Source organism: Anopheles maculipalpis, chromosome 2RL (genome assembly GCF_943734695.1).
Source record: "Anopheles maculipalpis chromosome 2RL, idAnoMacuDA_375_x, whole genome shotgun sequence".
NCBI lineage: Eukaryota > Metazoa > Arthropoda > Insecta > Diptera > Culicidae > Anopheles > Anopheles maculipalpis.
The window spans coordinates 50426729-50451409 of NC_064871.1; the positions used below are offsets into that span (position 1 = coordinate 50426729).

At 41.6% G+C, this 24681-nt stretch overlaps 1 protein-coding gene across 6 annotated transcripts in view; it reads right to left on the reverse strand.

Moving 5' to 3' along the window:
- Positions 1-24681, reverse strand: part of LOC126556596 (afadin) — a 172462-nt gene that overhangs the window by 12785 nt on the left and 134996 nt on the right. For 3 of the 6 annotated variants that reach the window (XM_050211927.1, XM_050211926.1, XM_050211925.1), the window contains exons 1-6: positions 20886-21136; positions 20138-20246; positions 19793-19986; positions 19129-19572; positions 18923-19004; positions 3564-3916 (exon numbers count right to left, since the gene is read on the reverse strand). In XM_050211927.1, the coding sequence (XP_050067884.1) occupies positions 3564-3916; positions 18923-19004; positions 19129-19572; positions 19793-19986; positions 20138-20246; positions 20886-20999 (1296 nt within the window). In that variant the 5' untranslated portion in view covers positions 21000-21136. Of the gene's footprint in view, positions 1-3563; positions 3917-15022; positions 15143-18922; positions 19005-19128; positions 19573-19792; positions 19987-20137; positions 20247-20885; positions 21137-24681 lie in introns of those variants that run through there. The other 3 variants (XM_050211924.1, XM_050211923.1, XM_050211929.1) reach the window with 2 other exon arrangements.

Below are 24681 nucleotides of genomic sequence, written 5' to 3' on the forward strand. Positions count from 1 at the left end.
ATTTGTAGAATTGATTATCCAGTTACGCAGTATAAAACATAACATAAACACTATATTAGAGGAGATAACATTGATAAGAAAAATGTTACCATAATTTCAATAAAACTAAAAAAAACAATAAATTTTTCAAACCCTCAATGCACTATACTTATATTACAAAATATGATTTCAAAATCTAATTGCTGAAACAAAACTGTAATCCTATTGGTTTTCATTTTTGATGCGCTCTTGCACTACCAATCCATTCGTTTCGAGCACTAAACCGCAGCTTCTTCTGGAGCAAGGATTTTTAATTAAGGTCCCAGGTGACGCTCGTCGAGCGCTCTGCATCCACATCGAGAAGGCGAAGTTGTGCATTTCTCTTTCTTCGTCGTCCGTCCCATTCCTGCCAAACCGTAATGCAACTAGCAGAACATTCCACCAGCTTAATTTTAATCCCTTTTTCCGTTTTGATTCATTTTCCCGTGTTCGCTGTTAGGCCTTGCCTTGCCCGACGTAACTGCGTTTGTGAAAAAGAGCGGCATCCATTTACCTTCATACCTGAAGCACTCTTTCCCCCATTGCACAGACAGCCGGAAAAGCTGCAATAGCAAATTGCAAACTATTAATCATCATCAGCCCAGATTGGTCATCCGAAGGCAAACCACTACCGCATGCTACTCGGTTGTGTTTCTAGACATTAGAACGAGCTTCTAGCTTGACGCACATTCTGTCGGTTCTGGGGTTGAAAGTTTTCTTCATCAACTGGAAACCGTATCAAAGCCTTCGTCCTATGGCCAACATACCACTTGGCCCGGTTGGAGTGTAAGGGACGAAAAAACACCCTCAAACCAATATTCGGCTCTTCAGGCTGATGCTTCGTTGAGCGACTAATCGAAAAGACATTGTACCAAAACATAAAAATGAGGGAAAACCCCTGAAGGACGATCTGGACGGCAGTAGTAGCATCAAATTGGTTTACCTCGGCAAAATGTAGAGCGTTTTGTGTTGCTACTGCTGTTGCTACCTCTACCTGAAAGGACGTTACGACATTTAACCTTCCTTCACATTTTAAGATTTTGTTTTTTTTTTTACTACCACCGGGAGAAACCACACTTGGAGCACAAATGGAAGATTGTATAGAGAGAAAGAAATAAAACGGTTATCCCTTTTTCGGCCAGAGTCGAAAAGACAGTTGAAACACATTTCGCTATTTATCGTGTAAGTTTTCGTAGCTAAAAAAAAAACACAGGACAGCCAGGAAAACTGGAAAAAGTAAAGGGTACAATATCTTTTTGTAATTTAGAATAACCACAATTTCATACAATGTTCAACCTTTTTCAACCCTTTCTGACCATTTTGATCGGTTCCTAATTTTTTATTCTGACTAGCGGCCAGTGACGAACGCCATTTATCGTTTTTGTGGTTCAACTTGATTGTGTGTGTTCATCAAGATGGTTGATGCGGAATGGACGTAAAACGGTTACCGTCTTCATGATGGAGTTTTTTTTAATACTTATCAACTTTGGGATTTTGTTTCCAATCAAAATGAACGTTGGGAAGATAGATGCATAGAAAGATAGATAGAAACCAATGCAAACTTTAAATATACGTTCCAATATAACCAGAAGTCTCGGCAATTGCATCTTAAAAGATAGGATAAAAAATTGTTAAATCTCCCATTTTACAGGATTTATTTTTAGTTCATCTTTAGAACCATCTACCAGCAGAAGGTACATTCAACATCCATCTTTTGTAACCTGCGGTAACGTTCCAGAAAGCATACTGCAGATAGAACCATGTGATAAACTTTTTTTTTCTCTGCATGCTGTCACCAGCATCCCAACTGCAGGTGTGTCTTTCGGTTCTGGTTGTTTAAAAATAGTGCATCAAAATCTACAACCTTCTTCTGATGGTGCGCTGCACTTTGGGTTCGCGCGCGCCATCCAAATATACACACCGAAAAAAATAGGTCAATGTTTCCATCTATTTCTACTTACGAACTCGATGCACGGAACATGCAAGAGGTGCAACGGAACATGCAAGATTAAACCACTCAGGAACATGTTATCATCATCCATAAAATTGCATTCCAAAAAAAATCGACTTTATTTGTGTAAAAATTACTGATCAAAACATACAACTCAATCAAATCCTCCAATGGAAAGAATTGTTTTCTACAAAAAATAGATAACAGCTTTGAAACGTGTTCCCAAAACACTGGATGTGCATTCGCTAAAACTTTGATCCCGTTCAAACACTCATGTCCACACGCCGTACGAAATGGCACGGCCCTGGTTACTACCTACAGTCTCAAATCGAAAAATGGAGGGTGAGTAAGGTAAGCTATTCTTCACCATCGCTTCGCTGAACCATAATCATCTATATAAATTATTTAACGCTCCGAGACCCCGGCAACTACGAGGCAAAAGACTCGCCAGCATGAGAAGGCATGCCGTCGGTTTTGGAACGATTCACAACCGTTCGCACATCGTCTAGCAGATGCTTTCGAGAACAGTGGCATTGGGAATGGAATATTCAATCAGAGCGGGAGAGACAAACCTATACCTTTGAGTTACTGAAAACTAAAAAAAAATAAAAGAAAGATAATCCCTATCAAATACTGCTGGTGGAACAGCGGACAGACTAAAATGGTACCACGTTTACCTTTTTTTTTTTTTGCTCTACCGGCGAAAACCGTCCAAATAGTCCCACATGCAATGTGAAACGCTTAAGCGATAGATAATCTTCCATCCAATCGAACAATTTCTTGCGGAACGGCAAAGATGTGAGGGGTTGGTATTCCATCACTGCACCACACCGCACGTCGTTCACGGTTTGGTTATTCACTAACGAAGAGGGTAGGATTAGTAGCAGAAGGAACTGCACACCCTGTGAACACAGTCCTCCTTCGTCCAAACGGTGTGTGAGCCACGTTTCCACCACCTTTTCACCGGACGCTTTGGGACCATCGATTTCATCAATGATTTATTCTAGTCCTGATCCGGGGATCTTCTGGCATTATGTACCCAAGAAAGGATGAAGAACTCACCAGGGCAAAGAAACTGAACTTGGATTTGGTTGATGATGTTTAATGTAAATTAAATCGCTGATGTGTATTTAATACGGCATCGCTTGAACGGGAACCTCTCATCCCATTTCAACAGTGTAATCATTCGTCACTACACACCATTGCCGACCGAAAGAAAGAAGCTAGAATTAACATTCCAAATCGCGCAAATCGTTATAATCATCGGATCAAGATTATTAAAGGCGCCACTGGAATGTTTATGAGGGAATTTTGTTAAGATAGTAACTGTAATTACAAATAGTAGCGGCTAAAAAATTTATCTGCATGCTTTTATAATACATCGAGAAGTTTTATCCCCGAGATATCGACTCGTTTCTGCAGAAAGACAAAGTCTTCTAATGTGGTACAGATCCCGGTCACCCTTCTGAGTACTATACAAATCTCGACGAGGGTGTCTTTCTATGTATACGTTTTTCGTAAAAAAAGAAAATTCTTTTCATTACACCAGTCCCATAGTTTCCTATACAGACATTTACACTGATGATATACTCACGTGCAGTATCGTCGGCTGCTGGATATGATGACCGTTGACAAATGTTGTACCATCTGCGTGCAAGGGCGTCACGGTGCAGACTCCGTCGTGCATCGATATTAAACAGTGGCGTGCCTGTATCGAGGGACCAAACAGCTGCAGGGCATTAGTGTTGGCCGAACCGACCTCGATCGGTTCGCTGCCTAGTTTCACGCGTCGCCCACCGTCACCGCTGTGCGTGATCTCGATCAGCATCGGACCTTCCCGGTCACCGCCAATGTTGTTTCCACCATTCGATACGCCTAGCGGTTTCTTTTTCCGTCTTCGCGGCTGCGAATCCGCGGGTCGGCGGCGCACGTGAAACATGATTGAACCTGCAACGAAGAAAATTATAAATTAGTTTTACAAAAATCAAAATACATCATAAACATATGATGTTCCTAAACGGTTGGTGGGACATCTCCAGCAGTAGTCATTTGCATATTTATTATCATTAGGTTATCGTTCGATTTTACTTCCTCTCAAAAATACAACGTTGAATAGCAGAAAATTCCAGCTCTACATGACTTAATTTCAAATGAAGGCGTAATACTAGTTGCTGTGTTGTTTCACCAACAATAACCACCACAAACAAGGCACAATCTTTCATAAGCAAACCGTGCCTTGTAGGTATGCGTGAAGTTTGTACAAGCAAAAACGATAAACAAACCCGTCCCACGTTACATTCCTTACCAGACTCTCTCCATCGAACCTGTTGGAGCTGATTCCACCCCTTCTTGCGTATGCTAATTACTACATATGTTCATAATTAAATACTCTCTTCGTTTGCTAGTACGCACGCTGTAACTTTACTGATCATGACCTCGAAAATCAATATTAAACCTTTTCTTCGTGGTAGGTAATGGAACGATAAGTACACACGTACGGCTACAGTTGCCTGCTGATTCTATGTTTTAACTCTTTTCGTGGAACTATGCATAAACATAAATGGAGAGGCGTCATAACAACACGATTTGGATATTCTGACTTACTGGTATGTTGAAGCAACGCAAAAAACCAGTTTTACACATTGCGTTCTACAATATTGCTGGAATCTTAATACACTGTAAGAAACTGCTTAGTTCGACTGCCATATTCCTAATCCTTTTATGCACATAAAATTGCTTACAAACGCATTTTTGTAAAAGAATATTTCACGGTTGAATGTGTACATTGGATGACTCCAAAGACTTTGTATTGGTCGATAAAGTGGAACATACGACTAAGAAACGCATGCCGCTACCTTTTCTCAGAATAAAAAACCTAAAAAAAATATGCACATCAACGTTCACCATAATGTTGCGCCACAGTGAGCAAAATATTGATAGCACGCGTCCAGTAATCCTTCGGTTCGTCCCATACGGCAATTCATTCACTCTCATGCTCCCATACTGATGCACAGAAAAACATCTATCGTCGGATACATCGTAGAACCGTGCGTAGGGAGTTGGGAAACGGTTGAGTCTTCGTTAAATCCTATAACATTTATTAAAAGCTTTTCGCACGAACATCAGCATGACCGACAATGGTAATCCGGGGCGAATATCCAAGGACAGCAGACGTCATGAGACGACGTACGGCGAAAAGATCAAACCCTTCCCTTTTCTTAACGCGATTGAGCGTTTCCCGCCCCGGAGACACGTCGTACAGGCAGCAGGCAACATCTGGGAGCAGGAAAACACATTACTACACCACAGGTTGTCCCAAGCCGGGCGAGGAATGATTGAGTTTATTTTGTGTGCCTTAATTTTATCGTGTTTTTTTTTGAAGGAAAAAAAAGTAAAACAATCTTCAAGAGTGAACGATAGGATGGCGCCACCAAGGATGACCCTTGGCTATTATCTTCTTGCATGGGGGTTCGCCTAACATACACATGCACACACGCAGCTGCGCACACAAACACATAAAAACAAACACACCCGGTGCACAATCAGAAGCTACTTTACTTTACGATGTTATTGGGATACGTGAGAAAGTTAACCCTACTCGAGATTCTCCAGCAAGTTTCCAAAGGTCAGTCAGGGACAGTAAAGTTTTCTTTTTGCTCATGCAACCTTCCTCTGTCTGGATAACATTTATCGTTCTTTGCTAAAGACGTTAAAGCTAGCTGTGTTACATTCGCAATTACCAAAATCTGACTGTAAGAATTCCAATGCAGTCGATTGTTTGCAGCTCTACAGCATCAGAACAGTTTACATCTAATAAGACAGATACCGCTACCAAGAAGATTCATAATTAGGTTCGATCGCAACTGACAAACTGCTCCCTGGAATGATACTCAGCAGAAAATCAAGACATTTTCCCACCTTCTTCATCGAAGCGAAAAACACGTTCGAAGGGAAATGTTTGTTTACGTGATGTGAACACATCTGCAGCACCAGGCGTCTCCATTGCTATGAACGGAACAGGTTCAAAACGAAACCAACACGGAACGAAGACGGTTCACGGACGAAGGATGCATTATTGGTGTCTGCTGCCTCCAGCAACCGCTTCCACTTTCTCCCTTCTAGACGCAGCCTTTGTTTACAGTAAGCATTACGAGATTCATTAGAATTGGCACATTGTGGTGGGATGTGTATCATCACCGTGTGTGCGGGGAGCATTAGCGATTGTATCTTTGGGTGTATGGACGTCAGCCGTGCCATATCTCAGAATGGAACACGCACTCCCTGTGAACACCCCATCGCTGACGTCATTTTGCGTATGAAACCACCCAAGAACACACACGCATTCACACAAACGCCAAGCGGTAGATCGTCCGGCACACAGCAATGATGCAGCAACAGCACCTGCTACCGGAATTCCGGCATCGAATTGTACTCAGCCGACCCATCAATTTCGTGCGCGAAGCCCGCTGTTATGGAAAAATTAGAAGCAAGAAAAGCTGAAGCTAAAAAACTTTTCTCTCTGACGCCAAATCCCCGTAACAAGATCTAACACGTCGGTGGAGGAAGACAACCGGCATTCTCCTTCACAGAACTGCCTTTTCCCCCCGATGTTGCGGAGTTCGGGAGCAACAACGCTGGTTCTGCTACTACTTAGCTGTATTTTGCTTTCTTGTGCTTATCTTCATCAATTAATCAAGTTCACTTATGCTGACTGGAAGCGATTTTTCATCCTGTTGTTTTTATTTTAGTCTTTCAGCTCATGCTCGCACACACACACGAACACACAAAAGCGTACTTCAAAAGCACTACCGTTACCTCTGCTTCTGCCCTAACCTTCCGACGATCTCCCTTGTCGGACACTCCGTCTTGTTTCAACAAAATCACGCTCCACTCAAGCGTGGTGAGCGATCGTCGGGATAAAGCCGTTCTTTTCCAGCTGCTCCAATTTCTATGTGTGTGTGTTTGAGTGGGTGTTCCCTGTGCGGTGATAGAACAGCCAAGAATGATCATTTTAAAGTCTTCTATTCAAGACGACCAGTGGCCAGAGATAAGAGAAATAGCAAGCCGGGAAATGGTGAACATGGTCGAGAACTTGAAGATACAGGGAAGAATGAGGTGGCTTCTGAAGGTGGGCAGATAGATAGATACTGACCGGGTTTTGTCTTTTTCATTCTTTCACAAAATTGAACACTACGATGGGAAATGTGACAGACGGTGTCAAATAAGGAATTTATGTTGAAAAGTCAACTGTATAGCGACACAGGTTATCGTTCGAAAACGGAACTGGTTCCAGGTGCAAAGGTTAGAGGTGTTTGGAAAATTAATAACAGCTGACATCGCAGATGCTTCCCATGATTCTAAGCGCATTACGTCAAACGACCGTTTTTTTTTTTTGTTAACATTTCTCACAAGAGTCAAGTACGCGATGGTAGGCGGTAAACGTCCCTAAAACAGATTGATGGAATTTGAAGCACATCGAGTCAAATTATTGTCAGAATCGTGCTAACGAAAGTTGTACAGTAGGTACAGTATTTTATATGAATGACAGCATGGCCAAGAGCTTCCGAAAAGTTGTATAATAAAACTATAAAGAATCACTAAAATATGTTAACTATTTAATATTTAAAACATTCTTTAACACACATTTAAAGGCACACATTTGCAAATAAAGCGTTATGTTGATGTAGTAATCCGTTTCAAACTTTTTAATCCAACTCCAACTCGGCAAAATTACCGCCCGAAAGAGCATACAATACAATTAATTCACAGCAAACCCAACGGCAGCAGCGCTGAGCTTTGTTGTATCCCGGTATAGATTGCAGTACATGAATCCATATAATACGCACATGCAGTGTGGTCGTACGCCCTACTATTTCACCGCGTTATCAGAGGGATTATTTCCATGACACACACACACCCAGTTCACCGCAACACTGCTGCTTGCTGGAAACCTACCCCAAAAAGGGAGTGTTTCACTTATCTTCAAAAAGATTTTCCCTTGCCGATAGTGGCCTCCCAGTTTCACAATGCCCTCACAACAGCTATGCTAATGGCATCATCATCAGTGCACACGGTACGAGCAACTTCAAGCGTAATCCTTCCACTGTCCTCTGGGGTTTTTTTTTTTTTCAAGTACGATGGCAATGGCTGCATTTATGGTTCCGTTCCGATCGATAAACCGTTCCCAGCTCCCAGTAGTGCGCGAACAAGGGCTCGATTTCGTAGTTACCGGCCGTAGTTTTGTTGTGCTCAGTTTATGACCGTTACCACATTGCGGTAGCGGCGAAATGTCCGGACCCGTCGTCTGGACAATCACTAACAATAAACATTCAACCATGGATAAAAGCCGTCACAATCATGTCGGTCTCGTACATCACATAATCATAGTCTATTGGAAAAATGACAACCCACCAACACACCCAAATTGATGATCTACGTCCACTTTTTATTTCTACCCAGCGAAGCAGTAACTCAGACGTGGATAAAAATACGATTGACACTTAAAGCCCACACACACGTACACACACACACCTGGCTCGGTGTTGGATCTTTCGGGTTTATCAAATCCGCTACAAAAGTATTGCACTTGGCTTATACACGCGGATATAGTACCAGCAATTGGCTTAGCGCATCCTCTTAATCCACACACTAAAACCCGACCCAAGCGCGCCTACACGGCAGAAACGGAACCATCCGAATCTGTAACCCGACACCGACTGCACAACACTCGACCAAAAAGCACCGCTAGCCGCCGGCCACAAAAACCGATCGTGGCGGCTGCCGAACCGAACACACGCGCGCAGCAGGGTGGATGCGAATAATGAAACGCTCCATGTAGAAGAGCACCCAGAGACCCTCCTCCGATGGTCGGACAGAATAATGCTAGCAAAGGAGCTTCTGACACCACTTCCTGCTCCACTGCGATGTCCTTCGTTCCTTTTTTCCGGGTTTTATTATCCTTCACAAACTCGATGAACTCGACAGTTGCTGTGTTTGTTTGCGAGCAAATGACTGCCAGAACAGAACATATGTACTTCGCCGCCTCTGCTAGACCAAAAACCATCGTTCCCCACCTCTTTTTGACACAGTCACTACTCCTTTGCCTTCGGAGATCCCGAGCTTCTGAGTGTTCTTCAGCCTTATGCCTCACACACGACACTACCAACCAACCGACCGACCGACCGACCGACCGACAGTAGTGGTTCTTATCGCGGGCAGTATTGAAGTGCCGGATTCGCACACATCCATCGTTTCCTTGGTGTGCGCCATATCAGCCTTACACGCTACAACAACTACAGTCACACGCGACCGAGAATAGTAATCGACAACAAAAGAACGTTTGACTCGAGTGCGAAGGCATCAGAGTTTACACCGACCTCACTTCGTCAACCTTGTCTACGTCACAGGGGTGACGATGACGACGGTAAGGACAACACCACACCAACGAGGGTTCGGGCCAATTCGGCCAGGCTTTAGAGAAAGAGAGAGGGAGAGAGTGCGCGATCAGTGGTGTCTGTGCCCGGCGGAGCTCTTACTACACAGCACAAATTTTACCCAAACTCTGGCAACTCTCAGGTTACGCGTGCAGGAATGATTACGATATTCGGGGAATTAAATTCGGATAAGTAATTTTAGTAACCCATTTGGGACCCATTACAACACACCGTCGAGCGTTCGAAGCTGGAAAGTGAGTAAGAGTGAGAGGAATGGTCCGAATCGGAATGGTGGGGCAAGAACCAATTTTTAATAGGAATCGTTCCCCATTGTGGTGTTTGGCGGTGGGTTGAGAAATTTTCAGGGTCGAGCGACGCTTTTAGGGGAGATTTCAAAATGGATGTTACGGGTCAACGGTGTAAGTTTGTGTGTGTGTGTGTGCGTGAAGCTCATTTCCTTTTTTGCATGGAAATGTATTTGCGCTTACTGAACCCAACCATCATCGTTTCCAATACTCTTTTGATGTTTTCCCAGCATGGTGTGTTTTGGTTGTTGGTTTGGTGTTGTATGTCACAGCTGTCGGAATTAGTGATTTTATCCTATATTTTGATCATTTCGTAAACCCACGATGCCAACAGTCACATGGCACGCACTGCTCCGACAGCGACAGGGAAAATGGGTAATGATGAGGATGACAATGATCCCGGTGTACCTTCTTCCATCCATAGCGATAGATATTTTACCAACAAAGAACCATCAACAGTACAACCAGCCCCCGGCACAGCACGGCTAAACAGCTGATTGTATTACGCTGCCATTCGGGAAGTTCCTTCTTAGACTCAAGAGGAAGGATATCTCCTGGGAAATCGAAATAAGTCCTTCTATTGATCATACGTGAAGGGAAGCAATGCTTTTTGGGGCGTCTTAGAGTCACTGAAAAGTAACGTTGAAAGGTACAAAGTGAAACAGTTTCAAGAATCCCAGAAAGGATTCTTCGTGAAGTACTCTTATACCATTCAAAACTCCGTTCTTTTCAAGTAGAGGGATTTATGAAATAATGCAACCGTATCGCATATGTCACTTTTGTGCTTGTCTCCTGGTGTTTTGAAGCTACTCATCTTCCCTTAAAGGTTATCTAAATTTATGTTTCCCTTTCCTGTCTTCGCCGATCTTTAGAATATGGCTATGCCTTGTCAAAAGTGTTCTTAAAAGCTGCTTTTAGACTTTTTTACAAGGATCAAAAGTTGTTTTTTTACAGCAATATAAGAACCAAATAACAAAAATCAATAGACAAATTAAAAGATAATGCGCAAGATAATCTAAAGTTGTGCTAAATTTAATTAGTTGCATAATCACAATTAACATTCCGAAGAAGCATTTGAAGATTACATAAGGAGTAGAGGAATAGATATCATAACCACAACCCTAGCCCAATAAATATAAGACATGACTAGTGATCCCATAATACAACTTGTAAGATGAAAATCTAAGGACAAATATTTTCCACCAAATGAGTACCTCCAACTGTCCTTCACACACTTTTGTTCGTGCTTTATATACCATTTCTGGTAAACGTGCACACACCGCAAACAACTTCATGCCAAAAGCGGAAAACCAAATATGCCCACCCGATGATGGTGGTTGTTATCGATCATTTATAGGAAACCCGATACAACTCTTTTTTTCGTCTCAGCTACGATGTCGTTTCTTTAACGAAGTATTACAAATGAATCAAGAGTATAGGTACATGAAGTAAATATACGCGTATAAATCGATAGCGCACCTCTCAAGCAAGCAAGGCACACGGCACACCAACCCTACAAACACCTGAGTCTCGTTCCCTTCACGTGCAGGACTTTTCAACTTCCTATTCCATCGATAAGGCACTGTATTTTGTCCTACAAAGGTCTGTCATGGCATTGAACGAAGAATTGTGCTTGAGATGGTGTGCTACCAAGGACAGCAGCCCAAAGGGTGACACACAGGAATTGTGCTGAGCGAAAGAAAACCTCCACCCACCTGCGGTACGTTGTCGGGTGTACATGTTCCGCGCAATATGAATATACATATGTATATTTTATTTTTCTCTCGTTTGACATGCATACGAATCGGTTTGTTAGGGAACCAGACAATGGAAACCACCGACCCGGTGGGAGAAGAGCACAACAAAAACCTACAACTCATAACAACTCTTGCAAAACGCAGTAAATTCTTCGTCGGACGGTTGGTGTATACACTTCCTTCGAAAAACAAGGGAAACAGCAACAGGCAACAATGTGGTACATATCGGTTAGAAAAGGACAGTATCAGCCGCTAATCTCCGGCACAAGTAAATAGCTTGTCACAACGCGACGTCTCTGAAAAACCATGTGAGAACAACACTACACCACCAGCAGCAAAGAATCACACAGATAGCGCACTTTTTTTACAGTCAGGAGGTCCTCAGAAAACCATGAATGAGATGACAATAAGGTAATGTAGAATGAACCATGCGTGCTGTTTTTTGTTTAGCGTGTTGCCACCATTCTGAAAAATTACAAAACCACCATTGCTTTCGCTAATGGAGGCGCCTGGTAAGACCTGCTCGGGTTATAAATAATGGACAATGGATGCCTCCGAGCGAATAGTCAGCACTCTGCTGACGAATGCTTCTCCTACTTCATGTTGCAGGATGCAACGCCATCAACGGAGTACCAGGACGGCTACCGAAAATGTCTGCCTAAGGAAGGCGGAAGACACCGACCAACACCAAACGCAGTGAAATTGTTTGCACTCTTTCGGTTTGACTTTGTACACGTACGTACGCCCGACCGCATGTAATCCAGTTGTTCACGCTGGTGGCTGCTGGATTGGACAAGGGAAACGGTTCAACAAACATTCACCGGATTCAGTGGTTGACTGTGGATAACACCGACAAATGCAACTTTTCTCTTCCTGGGTTAACGAACCCTGGTGATGGTACGGGTACCCAAGCACCGTACCATCCAGAAAGTAATACTGCGCCACATCGGGATCTGAAAAATTTCTCATTTAACACTGTTGAATGTTTGCTCATGTTTCAATTACCGCGGGAAAACTTTCACTGCAAGCACGAAAACAGCCCAACAGCAGCTCGTTGTGCCTTCATGATGTTCCCCCTTCGGGTGGTGTGAGCTTTAGTACTGACGAAACTAAGGCAACATCAATTAAAGCCGGCCCTTCGTGGTAGTCCGTCTTTTTGAAACATTTTGCTCACGCGATGATAATTAGCACCATTAATGACTGGAGGTGGTTTTCAAAGCTGAAGGGAAAGTACTTCAATTGTTGCAGGAAATGATTGTATAGAGCCACTTGACGCGCTAAGGACGAAATTAAATATTAATTGAGTGCTTGTTTTAGTACAAAAACCGATATTTTTCGTTTTTAATTACTCAATACAGGTGCCAACGCTTCTCTTAACAAACGGAGAGCATAATTTCGCTTCTTACTTTTGATTTTTTACGTCGATTTTACTGCCAGGCCATATGTTTTATCATTTATTTTGATGAATTATATTAATTAAGTTTATAATCCATTTTACTCTTTGAAGAACCTTTTCCCATAAAAAAATGGATCTTATGTTTATACCACGCACTTCAAAAATAATTTTGCTAATAATTATAAATACAATTTTCTATCATCCAATAAATCAATTAACCCTCTGATACCAAACATCTATCAAACGTTTAGGCATTAAAGCTAATCATGCTTCGCATCGTATTTAATAGGTAATACTCTGTCTGGAAGTTGAATCGCTAAAGCGTTAGCAAGCATCAGGCGTGTAACACGGAAAAAGAAGGAGAAGCAGGCATAATGGGGTCTGTCTCTCCCTCGGTACAGCAGCATCATATCATGCATCTTTTCGCGATAAAGAGCCATGAAAATTTAATTTTCAAACTCAACTCTCGTTCCACCGTTTCGGCCGCCACGGGGGAACAGCATACTAATACTTCAACAACACGCTGGAGAAGCTAATAAAGAGTTTCGTTTGCTTATTCGCAACGTCAAAAGATTGCTTTATCAACGACCGGGCGTCTCCATCGCAGAACCACACCGTGAACAATCATGTGTACGTGTACCGTTGCTGAACATTTTACGCAATGGAACAATTAACTTTATCAAAAAGAAAATGGCAGCATTTGGGGAACAAGTGTCAAGAATTGGTAAAAAAATACACACGAAGGATTTTACACCTTGGTGAAATTTTATCGTCACTATACGAAAACCATCTAAAGCTATGTCAAGCACAAAACAGGTCGCCAAGAATACACATTCTGTTTTTAGTTTGGTCGAAAATGGATGGACTAATTTACAGAAAATAAAGATAGAATTGGATTCATACTACCCTCGCTTCACCTCTTAAGTAATCGTATTGATGACAGGATATTACTGATCATTCTTGGTAAACCGACGGTTGAGTGTAACTGTGCTCCGGAGATATCTTGCTCTTAACCCTTGAAACATATTCATAAGAAGCTTTGTTCGAGGCTTAGATCATCGGTACTCTTAAGAAAAAGTCGAACATTTGGGAAGACAAGACACAAATGCTCATTTGGATGAACTATGCATGCTCTCTTCTCGGTGCCTAGGAGCCTATTACAAGCACTAAGAGACTATGCAAAATATTCCTATCATTTGAAAGGGCTGTTCTAGCTCACGAGAAAAAATACGAAGTAACGACATATTTAACTCAAACATACTTTGCGTACTAGGTACATATAGGTATAAGATCACGTACAACGATTTAAGATAGGTTGCGTTCATCGAAATCGAAAAAAATAGAAACCAACGCACCGTCAGCGCGAGTGGGCCCAAAATCACAGACAACACGAAATGAGAAATGTCAACATACACGCGTAATGTTGCAAAGGAAGTAAAAAAAACAACAACAGCACAACGTCTCAAGAGCGCAAATGGAAGTCCTCTTCTTTGTGTCAGATAAAAGCGCAAAAAGGAGAACCGATACCGCCACCTCTTTCAGCTTTCACTTTCTGCCACACTTCTTGCCTTTGGCTTACCGTCTTTGTGTCCGTCCATTCGTACGTAGTGTACAAAGTGCAAAGCTCTCACTAATGGAAGTGTGTACAAGAAAACACATTATAAAGGATAGGAGCGGAAGCACCGCAGGTCGAAATGTTCTGAAGAGAATCCATTCGTACAGCATTTGGAGTTCTTTGGAGGCTCTTTCATTCCATTTTTGCCCCAGAATCTTTTTTCATTAGGAGCAACATTGTCTTCTCGGTTGTTGGTATATATCTTGTTGTTTGTTGGTATATGTAAAACAGAAAGGCTCTTGTTACACATTTTGCTAAGAAAACAGTTGGGCGTAGAAAGAAAAAAAAAGAAAATAACAGTTCCAGGACCCGTGTTTGTTTATAACATCACGTACAATGCAGCCTTTGTTCAGGTCAGGTGTGGATGGACGATATTCTAGGATTCCGAACGAAGGAAATGTCCAATGGGTAATGCCCACGACAATAAGTCTCATATTTCTGAGATTTCTGAATCTTTTCGAAGCGATTTAATGACATGTATGTGATGATTGCAATGTGATTGTAATGGCGTCTTAAAAAAAAGGTTAATAGATCTACCAACACTTACGTCGTATGCCCCAGTCCATCATGGTGCCACCGCTTTTAGTCCAGTTCGATTACCAGCGATCAAATACCAGAGCATGGATATGAACGTTTGGCTGACACTTGCGAATCAATCCAATATTTTGGTACTTTTTGTTGTTGTTTAACCTCGTGAAATAGTAATAAATATCCTTTGCTAAACAAACGTTGGTTCACCAAGCAGATCCTCAGCTGTCCAAGCTTTGGAGCCACTCGCGACTTCACCGCTGACTAAACTCTTGACTGCTAAATATTCAGCTATCGCCCATCTATCATACAGCAGCTCACTACTAAAGCTTTCTGTTGGTTCGTTATTTTCATTCACGTGTTAATATTTAATTGCCGATTTGTATTTCAAACGAGAGAGCACGCGTTATCAAAACCGTTGATGGTGTGACAATTATGCACATGAAAAGTAACTCAAACTGGCTCACAAACACACACACACGCATACACACTCTGCCGATTCAAACGTAAGAAACTTAAATAAAACAAACACTTTTTCACTGCAGAAGGACGATGTGCCGACGACATCGCGGAGCCTAGGAGGAAAGTAATAGCAGCAAGTAGCAGTAGTAGTAGTAGTAAGAGCATTAGAAAACGAGACAGGAGTTTGCATAAATGTTTAGGAATATGAAAATTTGCATCGCAACAATACGTGCGTAAAGGCGTTCATTTCATGCTATTTTCAAACGTTGGGTACCGTATTGCCAGTCAAGAGACCGTGGAACGTTCGGCCCGAGTTTTAGTTCGGTAGGAAATAGTATTGCCTGACAGGGTGAGCTAAAAATGCATCCTCCACGGACACTCGAGAATGCATTTGTAACAATTCACAGAGCTAACCAGCCGCGATACTCTGTTACTAATACACGTACACTTGTTCAAGCGTGGAAAAGATGACGAAGACCCATTCGTGGGAAGCGAACAAATTGCTGTTAAAACTCGAAAACTCGTGCATCGTGCAGATGCACGGAATTGGAAAACCACTCGAGAATAATGTAGAACACGGCCGTACCCTGCTGCACTGCGTCATCATCATCTCTTTTCCCTTTCCGAGGTAGAATTGATTGATTCTGTGAACCTCACATTATTCGATCTAATAAACCATTTTAATTGCCTTTTCCTTCACAATGCACAGTGTTCCGCGCACCATCGTACGATGCTTTTCCGCGATATACCGATATTCATTTCAAAACTGGTTTCCACATGCACAAAACCGGAGCAACGGAACCGACCATATCTAGCGGCATTTTTTCCTTTACGATAATCACAAACACAAACACAACAAACGATGGCCAACTAATTGGGACACAAAGTTGAGGAACCAACACTGTTTGTTTTGCCTTTTCACTTCCGCCGCTTTTTTTCTCTCTTTCGCTTTTTTTCCTTTAACCAGTGGTATTTCTGTTCCTGTTATAGCTTTTTAACGCGTAGCTCACAACGTTGTTTTACGTTCTTTGGGAAGATATTAGGCAGACACACGGTGCCCCGAACAATGTTTCCTTCTGAATTCTCTATCGTAAACTACACGGATGCAATTCCGGTGGTGGCGTCGATTGAAGTAATGTTTTCCCTACCCGTCCGAAACCTATTGGTCTGCACAACGTGAGAGCATGTTGGTGACTGACGAACGCGACACCAACGAAAACTGTGCGTCGTGAATTGGTCCGTCACGACACTCTTTTGCTCCCACGGCGACAAACGGCGTTTATACGGGATACTACAGGCAGTTGCATATCGCCAGTATCACATTGTGCCGTATCGAAACGCTCCCGGAGCGGCGAACCATATTTACAAAGCCCCCCAACACATACAAACGTTCCGGAGCGAGAGCGCAACAACAGCAGTTCACAATCATACTCTTCTCTTTGTAAAGCAAGAGCCAACTCTCGATTTCCCGTAGGATTATGACAGATGCCGCGTACTCCAGCCGGCCATGCTCATTTTTATGCTTTACGGTATAGCTACTATACGCGTTCGGTTCGCATCCTGCCCTTCTACCTTGTGGGTCAATGCAAGCTACCTCATGCGAAGGAAATTGATCTAACGTAAACGAAAAATCTAGGAAGTAGAGAGAATAATGTAGTCGGCGAGAAGCAACATCAACAGATGCGGTGGTGTTGAAGCGTTTATAGTAGTATTTGTGGTAGAAGTAGTAGTAGAATCATTTATAGTAACAGTAGTGGTTGAGATGATTATGGCGATAACGATACTAAGCAGCGTTGCATTGAAAAAGCTCTCGTTTTCTATCGGTCTCCTGCCACGGTCTCTTGGCGTACAAAAAGACGCTACACACTTGATAAACATTTCACGTGTCAGGTTGTTTCGCATCAATCATCGAAATTTGGTACGGTGGTTTTGGACAAACAAAGCGAACACCATTTTCCATTTACCCACCGGTTAGCAACAAAACAAAACGGGACGTCGGTAAATTACACCATAAATCAGCACAATCATAAGAAAGGCTTTCAAAAAGTATAAGATAACCGCCACAATACTCAGCGACACAACATTTCTGGCTTGTATTTACTGCCGAGCCGCATTAGATATGATATGCTGGAGAGAATATAGCTTGACCTCTAACCTTATTTCACTTCCGATAGAAACGATCTATTTAGTGTTCAGTAACTTTAATATTGGTTTATAATGTTATTCCCAGTGCAAACCCATCCCAAAAAAGATAAAATCAGGGCTAAAGCTTGATAATAAAAAAAAACGAACGTCCAAGCTCATAATGGGTATGATCTATTTGCGTTTAGTTGTATCACGCAATGTTGAATACATTTAAACTTCCAATAATGGCCTTATCTAGTCCAGTCGGTATTCAGTTCGGTCTGGATTTTGGATGACACTCTACCGATATCGAGACAAAGATAAACATAATAAAGAACTCTGATCAATACACTAGGAAGCAAATTGTTCACGTGCGTCGTAATATGTGACAGGTGATGTTTATTATCTATACAATGAGCACTGGTTCCAGACAACAAATAAAGTCAGTTTCAGAAGATAAGAAAATCCAGTAATGAAACTTATCTTTTTCATAACAATGCTTTTAATGGGGTCGTAATGGGTAGCAAATATGCAGTCCAAGCTTTGAGTCATTTTTTTAATAAAATTTAGATAATATTACTACTTTTTACATTAACTACGTCTTTTTACCAACAGGTAGTTTAAAAAAAAAATACAATAACGGTCAACATAGCTTTAGCACATGGAATCAAACAATTGTGTTTTACCACAGTTGATTCTATGATGACTAGTTTGGCTATCGGTCGACAGGTGGCGCTGTTAAACTTGTTACTCAAAGCTTTCACTATTATTAACCGTTGGTATAGATCGGTTAACGTAAACATCAATTCAATTTAAATTATATGCATTACGACTCCTTGAACTTAAATTTACATACCGCTTTTAGCAAGGTAAAGCCAACTAATAAACGAAACGTTTACACATCATTGAACAAATTCAAAAGCGACCTTCGATGTTGGGAACATCAGGCGTCACATCAAACCAATTTCAATTGTGTGTAACACTTTGCAGTAAAATATTTAATCTGGGTCAAAGTCGACTAGCTGCTCTGGCCGTTTAAATATATCGAATTTCAATTAAATTCAATGTGCATTGAGTTTCGCTTTAAAATAACCGTTCCAGCCCAAACACTTCCATTATTCAAACAATGTATAGAATCACAATTGATAGGTGTAAATGTTGCAACATTGAAAATGTCACATCTGAGCTAATCGTGGGAAGTATTACTAAGTACCTTGTTGTCTAAGTTCAATAGTTTTTCAACAGCTAACTATATTCAAAAGCCGTTAGACATTTTCTCAGCACAGAAAACCTTAGCTTACACAAGAAAAAATTACATATCCGATCCACTTACCTCGAGATGTAGGGTGATTCATTAGAATTGAGAGAGGACATTCGTCGTCGTCGAGGATGTATTCGGATCCGTCGCTGTTGACCTACGGACATACAAAATATGATTAAATTAATCCCCACTTCAAACGGGATTTCAAGAATACCGGCACAGCCGGATCGTCATAGGATTTCGGTAAATCTGTTTGCAATCTTTACATCGAACATTACCTGTACGAGACAGTAGTGAAGCGGATCCACTTTATCCATGCCATATTTGGCGAGCATCTCCCGGACTACGGCCTGGGCACAGTCCCGAATCGACAGCAGTAGCGTTTTGTACGGTACGTCTCGGCAAAGGCTTTCGCCATAGATCTTCAGCGTCCCGCCAGTGTCCGGCCCGCCGTCCCTCGACCGGAACTGTTGCAATTTCTTTTCCAGCTTCTGCTGTCGGCGACGCCGCATTACCGCTTCCGGGTTGGAGATGGATCGTGTAAACGATGTTTCCGGCAGCTCGGTGTACAGTTTCTCGGCAACGTGATTCTCCGAATCCGGTCCACCAGCACCACCGCTTGATTGCAGTTTGTTCAACTTTTCTTTCTTCTTTTGTTCCTTCTTTTCCCTTTTCGACAGTTTGCGTTTGAAGCTCGGCTGATCGGTGATGCTGTCCAAGGTCTGTGCAGAAGTACAAAATTAGTACACAGTTAATAAAAGACACTTCGCGCAGGCCACTCATCCCAATCATATTGTCCTGTGGAAAAGCTACTAACAACATCAACAACAACACCATAACAGCTCGCCTGATGCTCGCTGTCAGGATGTCCTTGCAGCATGTAAGATAAGGTCAATATGAACATCCAACCCCACACGGTATTATTACCGTCCACCTACTTACATTTGTCTTTTGGGCACAATTTTTCAACAGAAATCGTCCCTCACGATCATCGTTGTGCCAATTGAGCTGAACGAGCAAAGGTTTCTCGTCGGGATTCAGCTTTCGCTCTTCGCCGTTCGCATGGACCACATACAGTGCGTAGTTTGGCAGGGACAGCATACGCATATCGGGACGGAATTTCTCTATCAGCGTTTCTATATGAAACGAAGCACACAAAACAGATACGACACAAAATATTGACAAATTATTTCCATATTGCTTGCCGTGCACCATTCGCCCTCCTAGGGTTTCCCACGCTTGGAGAAGCCGCCCTGTGACGAGCAATCTATTAATGCAAAAACTTACCGATAACGTCGGAAACGGTGGCGTCGGATGCGACACGGATACATTTGGTTGCTACCTTTTGGCCCTCGTCTTGGAAGTAAAATCGCATCACACCATGGAATTCCAGGTTCTGTGGGAAAGGTAAGAGGTTCCCGGTGGGTTTGGTTATGTTATCGTTTTGAAAGGCTCGATAGGTAGACGAAAATGAATGCCGTTTCCTAGAAACAGCTTCATCTTGCTGGGCAATGTACACGAACACACGAACACTTCATCAACATGTTGTGTCACTCATGCGCAACATATCAGCGGCTATAAGGTATGACTAATTCTTGAAGACATTGTCGTCTTTGCGCTGTCTGTTTTGCTACAACACACCTTCTTCACCAGCTATCGTGATTGTTGCGAACAATTCTATGATCAATTTAACTTAATGGATACAATTGTCCCCATTGAAGGTAGACGACATTCGACATCAAATCATAACAAAAACATTAACGCGCTCAAATACTAAACTGCAATACAAAAACCTTTAAAAATACATCGTTTATTTTGATTTCTCAAAAGAAATTTTTACTAGTAGTTTGTCAAACACTCGAAATCGTTCATTAATAACAAAAAAACAGGTAATGGTAATGTCTCAAGTCATCATGGATCCCAATGTCTGAATATTAAAATCCAACTTCAAGCCTATTGCCCGCAGCTAATTGATGGTGATGATGAATCGAAAAAATGCACTAATGTATTGTGTCCCACATTAAACCAAACATACCTCATTCGGCTCCGACAGGGCAAAAATATCCAACCGAACCGTGTTCCATTGCTGGATGACGGATCGGAGTGTTTCACGATCAAACATCCGTTTCTCATTGAGCGACATTTTCATCGAACGAAGGTGGCCGGCGGCGGGGTGTAACAAGATGTCGTTCACTGTCGAGAGTACGTTAGGCGCACGCGATGGATGCGCCTTATGGTTGCGTCAGTTGCCAGTTCGCGTTAGCACTAGCTCTAACCGAGGTAACACACTAGAGACTGCTTGGTCTGGTTTACAGCTAACCGAACCACCGAAGCAATGGTTCACAAGAAGATCAGATAATTGCAGCTTTCCTCGATGACTTCGGTAAGTCTGTTCTAGCGATGCACCCACGGTTTGAAACTAGCGACTCGATGGCGAATGGCAGGTGAACTGCAAAACGGGAAGTGCCTGCAAAGAAACAAATGCAGAAAGTAAAGAGTTAAAATGGAGCAAATGCCAGCGTTTCTGAAGCAAGCTAATAAACGGTAGGTTATGAACGCCCAACCACAGCTAATTGCTTGCATTATGAACAATTGGAATGGAAGGGAAGTAAAACGTGGTAATACTCGGAAACAATTCTCGAATGCCTTAGCCTTATAATCGGATGCGATGGAAATACAATCATTTTATTTTAAACGCTTCTTGAAAACATAGTTCTCCACTAATCGCTGATTCGTTTCTCCTTAGATCTCTTAATGTTGGTAAATAAAGTTGTAAAACTGATTTGAACTACAATTTGTGAGAAGAATTATATGCTTTTTATGTAATGTTTATGGCCTAGCCTGTGCAAACTTAAGTGATCCTCCTATCTCGTGTACTTCTTCAAAGAAATATTTTCAGACTCTTCTTTTCATAAATGATTGTAGAATTATTTTATTATGTAATGGACACTAAATTCACACAGACACAGGCTGCTTCTTCCCATATCTTGGACAAACGATTTTTTAAATTTGTTGCTGCATAATATCTTTTGGACATGCAAACTGATCACTAAGTACTCATTATTCAGTTCTGCGATACAATGAGTGACTGCAGCAAAGGACCTCAGTCATTTAGGTCATTCAAGCAGCATATCAATTTATTTCGATGCATGAAACGCGCAAAGTTCTGTGTCAGAAGCCATACAAGGTCTTGTGTCTCTGGACGTTCAAGACCGTCTTTGTCTGAAGTCCTTATCTAACTTACCAACAGATCCAACATTGAATATACCAGTTTTTGAGTTTTTTTTTAACTAGAGCAGAGATGAATGGCGCATAACAATTCGTAAACTATTTCGACTCTGCATGCATCTAATGCTCTTAAACCATTCCATTCCATCCGTTGCCAGGTACCGCCAGGGTGTTGCTTCCAGAGATTTAATCTGTTAATAAATATGCGCATCTCTTTGCCTTTAATTTCTGCGTATCTATTTCCTAGACTCGATTTATAAACGATTCCTTGTATGGAATTATTTTTGTTCTACGTAAATTTTTCTTCTTCTTGGCTTAACAACCTTTCTAGATCACGCCAGCCATTGAAAGGCTTACTAGATTCTTACTGCGGGGAACGGTCCGGATGGGATTTGAACCCCGGTCCAGCCGTTTGAAGACTGGCGCCACTGACGCACACACCACCGGGCCGATCCAATCATAGTTAACAATTAGGACGATAGTTCTCAACCACTCCCTAAATGATATGGGGCTAAAGAGTAATGTAGGCCCTTAAGCTGCACGCAACGCACTCACATGTAAGCTCCATAGTCGTTTGCGAACATGGCTTAGTAGGACATATATAAAATATTTAAAATATTGGTTTATAAAATCCAGAAAATATTATTTTAACTAGTTTTTACATATTTTAGTAAAAAAATAAGCGTTCTACTTAAAGCATGTTTAGTTATATTTTTTTCGTAAAGTTATCCATTTAAAATGAAAATATGGCTCAGTATAGAATTATTGTAATTACAGTATGAACAGGCTCGTTTAAATGATTAAATAAGTTAGTGAAATTAAATAGCAGTGAGGACTGCCTATCCAACTACGTGGTATCGGAGAGTCTAGTAAGCCATTCGATGGCCGGCGTGACCTAGAAGGTCGTTAAGCCAAGAAGAAGAAGAAGAAGTAAATAAAACATTGTAATTAATTAGTCTTTTATATAATCTAGCTTTTGCGACAATAAACAAACAATTCAAATAACTTTCCTCATTTTAACAATGATTTATTTAAATGATATTTTTATGTCCTACGCATAATGGTCACAATCTACCGTGATTTTTCACACAAGCTTGCATGAGATGAATCCCATACAACTTGAGGGCCTTTATTACTCTTTAGCCGAACTTACTCTTTCACTTCAAACAATTTCCCGTTTTACGCTCTATTGACTGATTAAAAATTAAAAATTCACATAAAGTCAATAAATGGAATTCAATTATTGCGCTTACAATCGATACAATTACTGCGGATATTATTACCCATACAAATATCAACCGCTAAAGCCAACAAGGAAACAACCTTAATCGACAAGAGACGGAGATGAATGTTTACGCTTCTTTGCCGATTAACATACCGCCCGCCAAACGGCGTAATCGCAAGAAAATCATGAACATGCTGTAATAATTTTGGTTTCTTCTTTAATGGTATTTTCATTTATTTTCCGCGTTCCTTCGTGGTTATGCTTTTGCATTCCTCGGAACATTTCCTTTCGCACAGAGGACCTTACCGTGTTCCGGCTGACGGGGGAACAAAGTTTACCCAACCGTGAGCAAGGTGAGGTGAAACGAGGGGAAAAACAAATCGACGACGTTTTCGCGGTTGTGCCAATTTGAGAACACAAACTTTTTACCGTGATACGTCATCGTACGCATTTCCATTGCGATCTGACAGTGATTTTTAGGGGTGGAAGTGTATGTACGAAACATTAAACTGATGGAGATAAAAAACATTGCTGTTGTTGCTGCTGCTGCTGCTGATTGACTTAGTTGTCGTGTCTCAAAACGATGAAATGAATTTTCTAAGAAAAGCAGCGTTTTTTTTGTGCTTCGCTTAGGAGTGAAAGATTTTATTTACTTCCAGGAAGTAAGAATAAGTTTTTTTTCGGATAATGAATACATTTTGCGAATAATTCGCGAACCATGAATCAAGGACCCATCAAAATGTATGTCAACTGTAGACACAGAGATTTCAAACTGTGAAGGAACCCTTTTTCTTTCCACATCATTTTAAATAATATGTAAATTTTTAATTTTTTGTGTAATCAACTGACAAATTCATTATCCCTGCATTGTTGCAATTCGTAGTTATTTATGTCCAAAGCAAGCTGTCTTCCAACGTCTCACAAATCCGTTCCAAATGATCCTCAAGTTATTGCTCATTTGAATAAATGTCCATGTCTAAGCAAATATAATAGCAAAACAACACCATAGCGTTTGACACGATTGCCTTTCAGGGGGTGTCTCTCAGGGTGCATTCGTCATTTAATTGCTGCATGTGATCAGTCCCTGACTTTTGACATAACTTGAGCTAAGATTGTATATTCGCACCTTTACTACCCAATGTGCACAGTTGAAAGAGCAGTCACGATGAATTACCGTCATCTGTACCATTTAACTTAAGCACATCTTTCCATCTCAGTACTTCCCCAGTATTCGTGGAGCAGACTGTACCACATTAACAACACATCTGGTACGCATCATTACTTGCACCGAACCTGAGCCATGTGGACCAGTTTCCAACGTACCAGCGCAGCAATGCGGACACCCTGTAACCTACATATTACTCGTAACTTCTTCAAT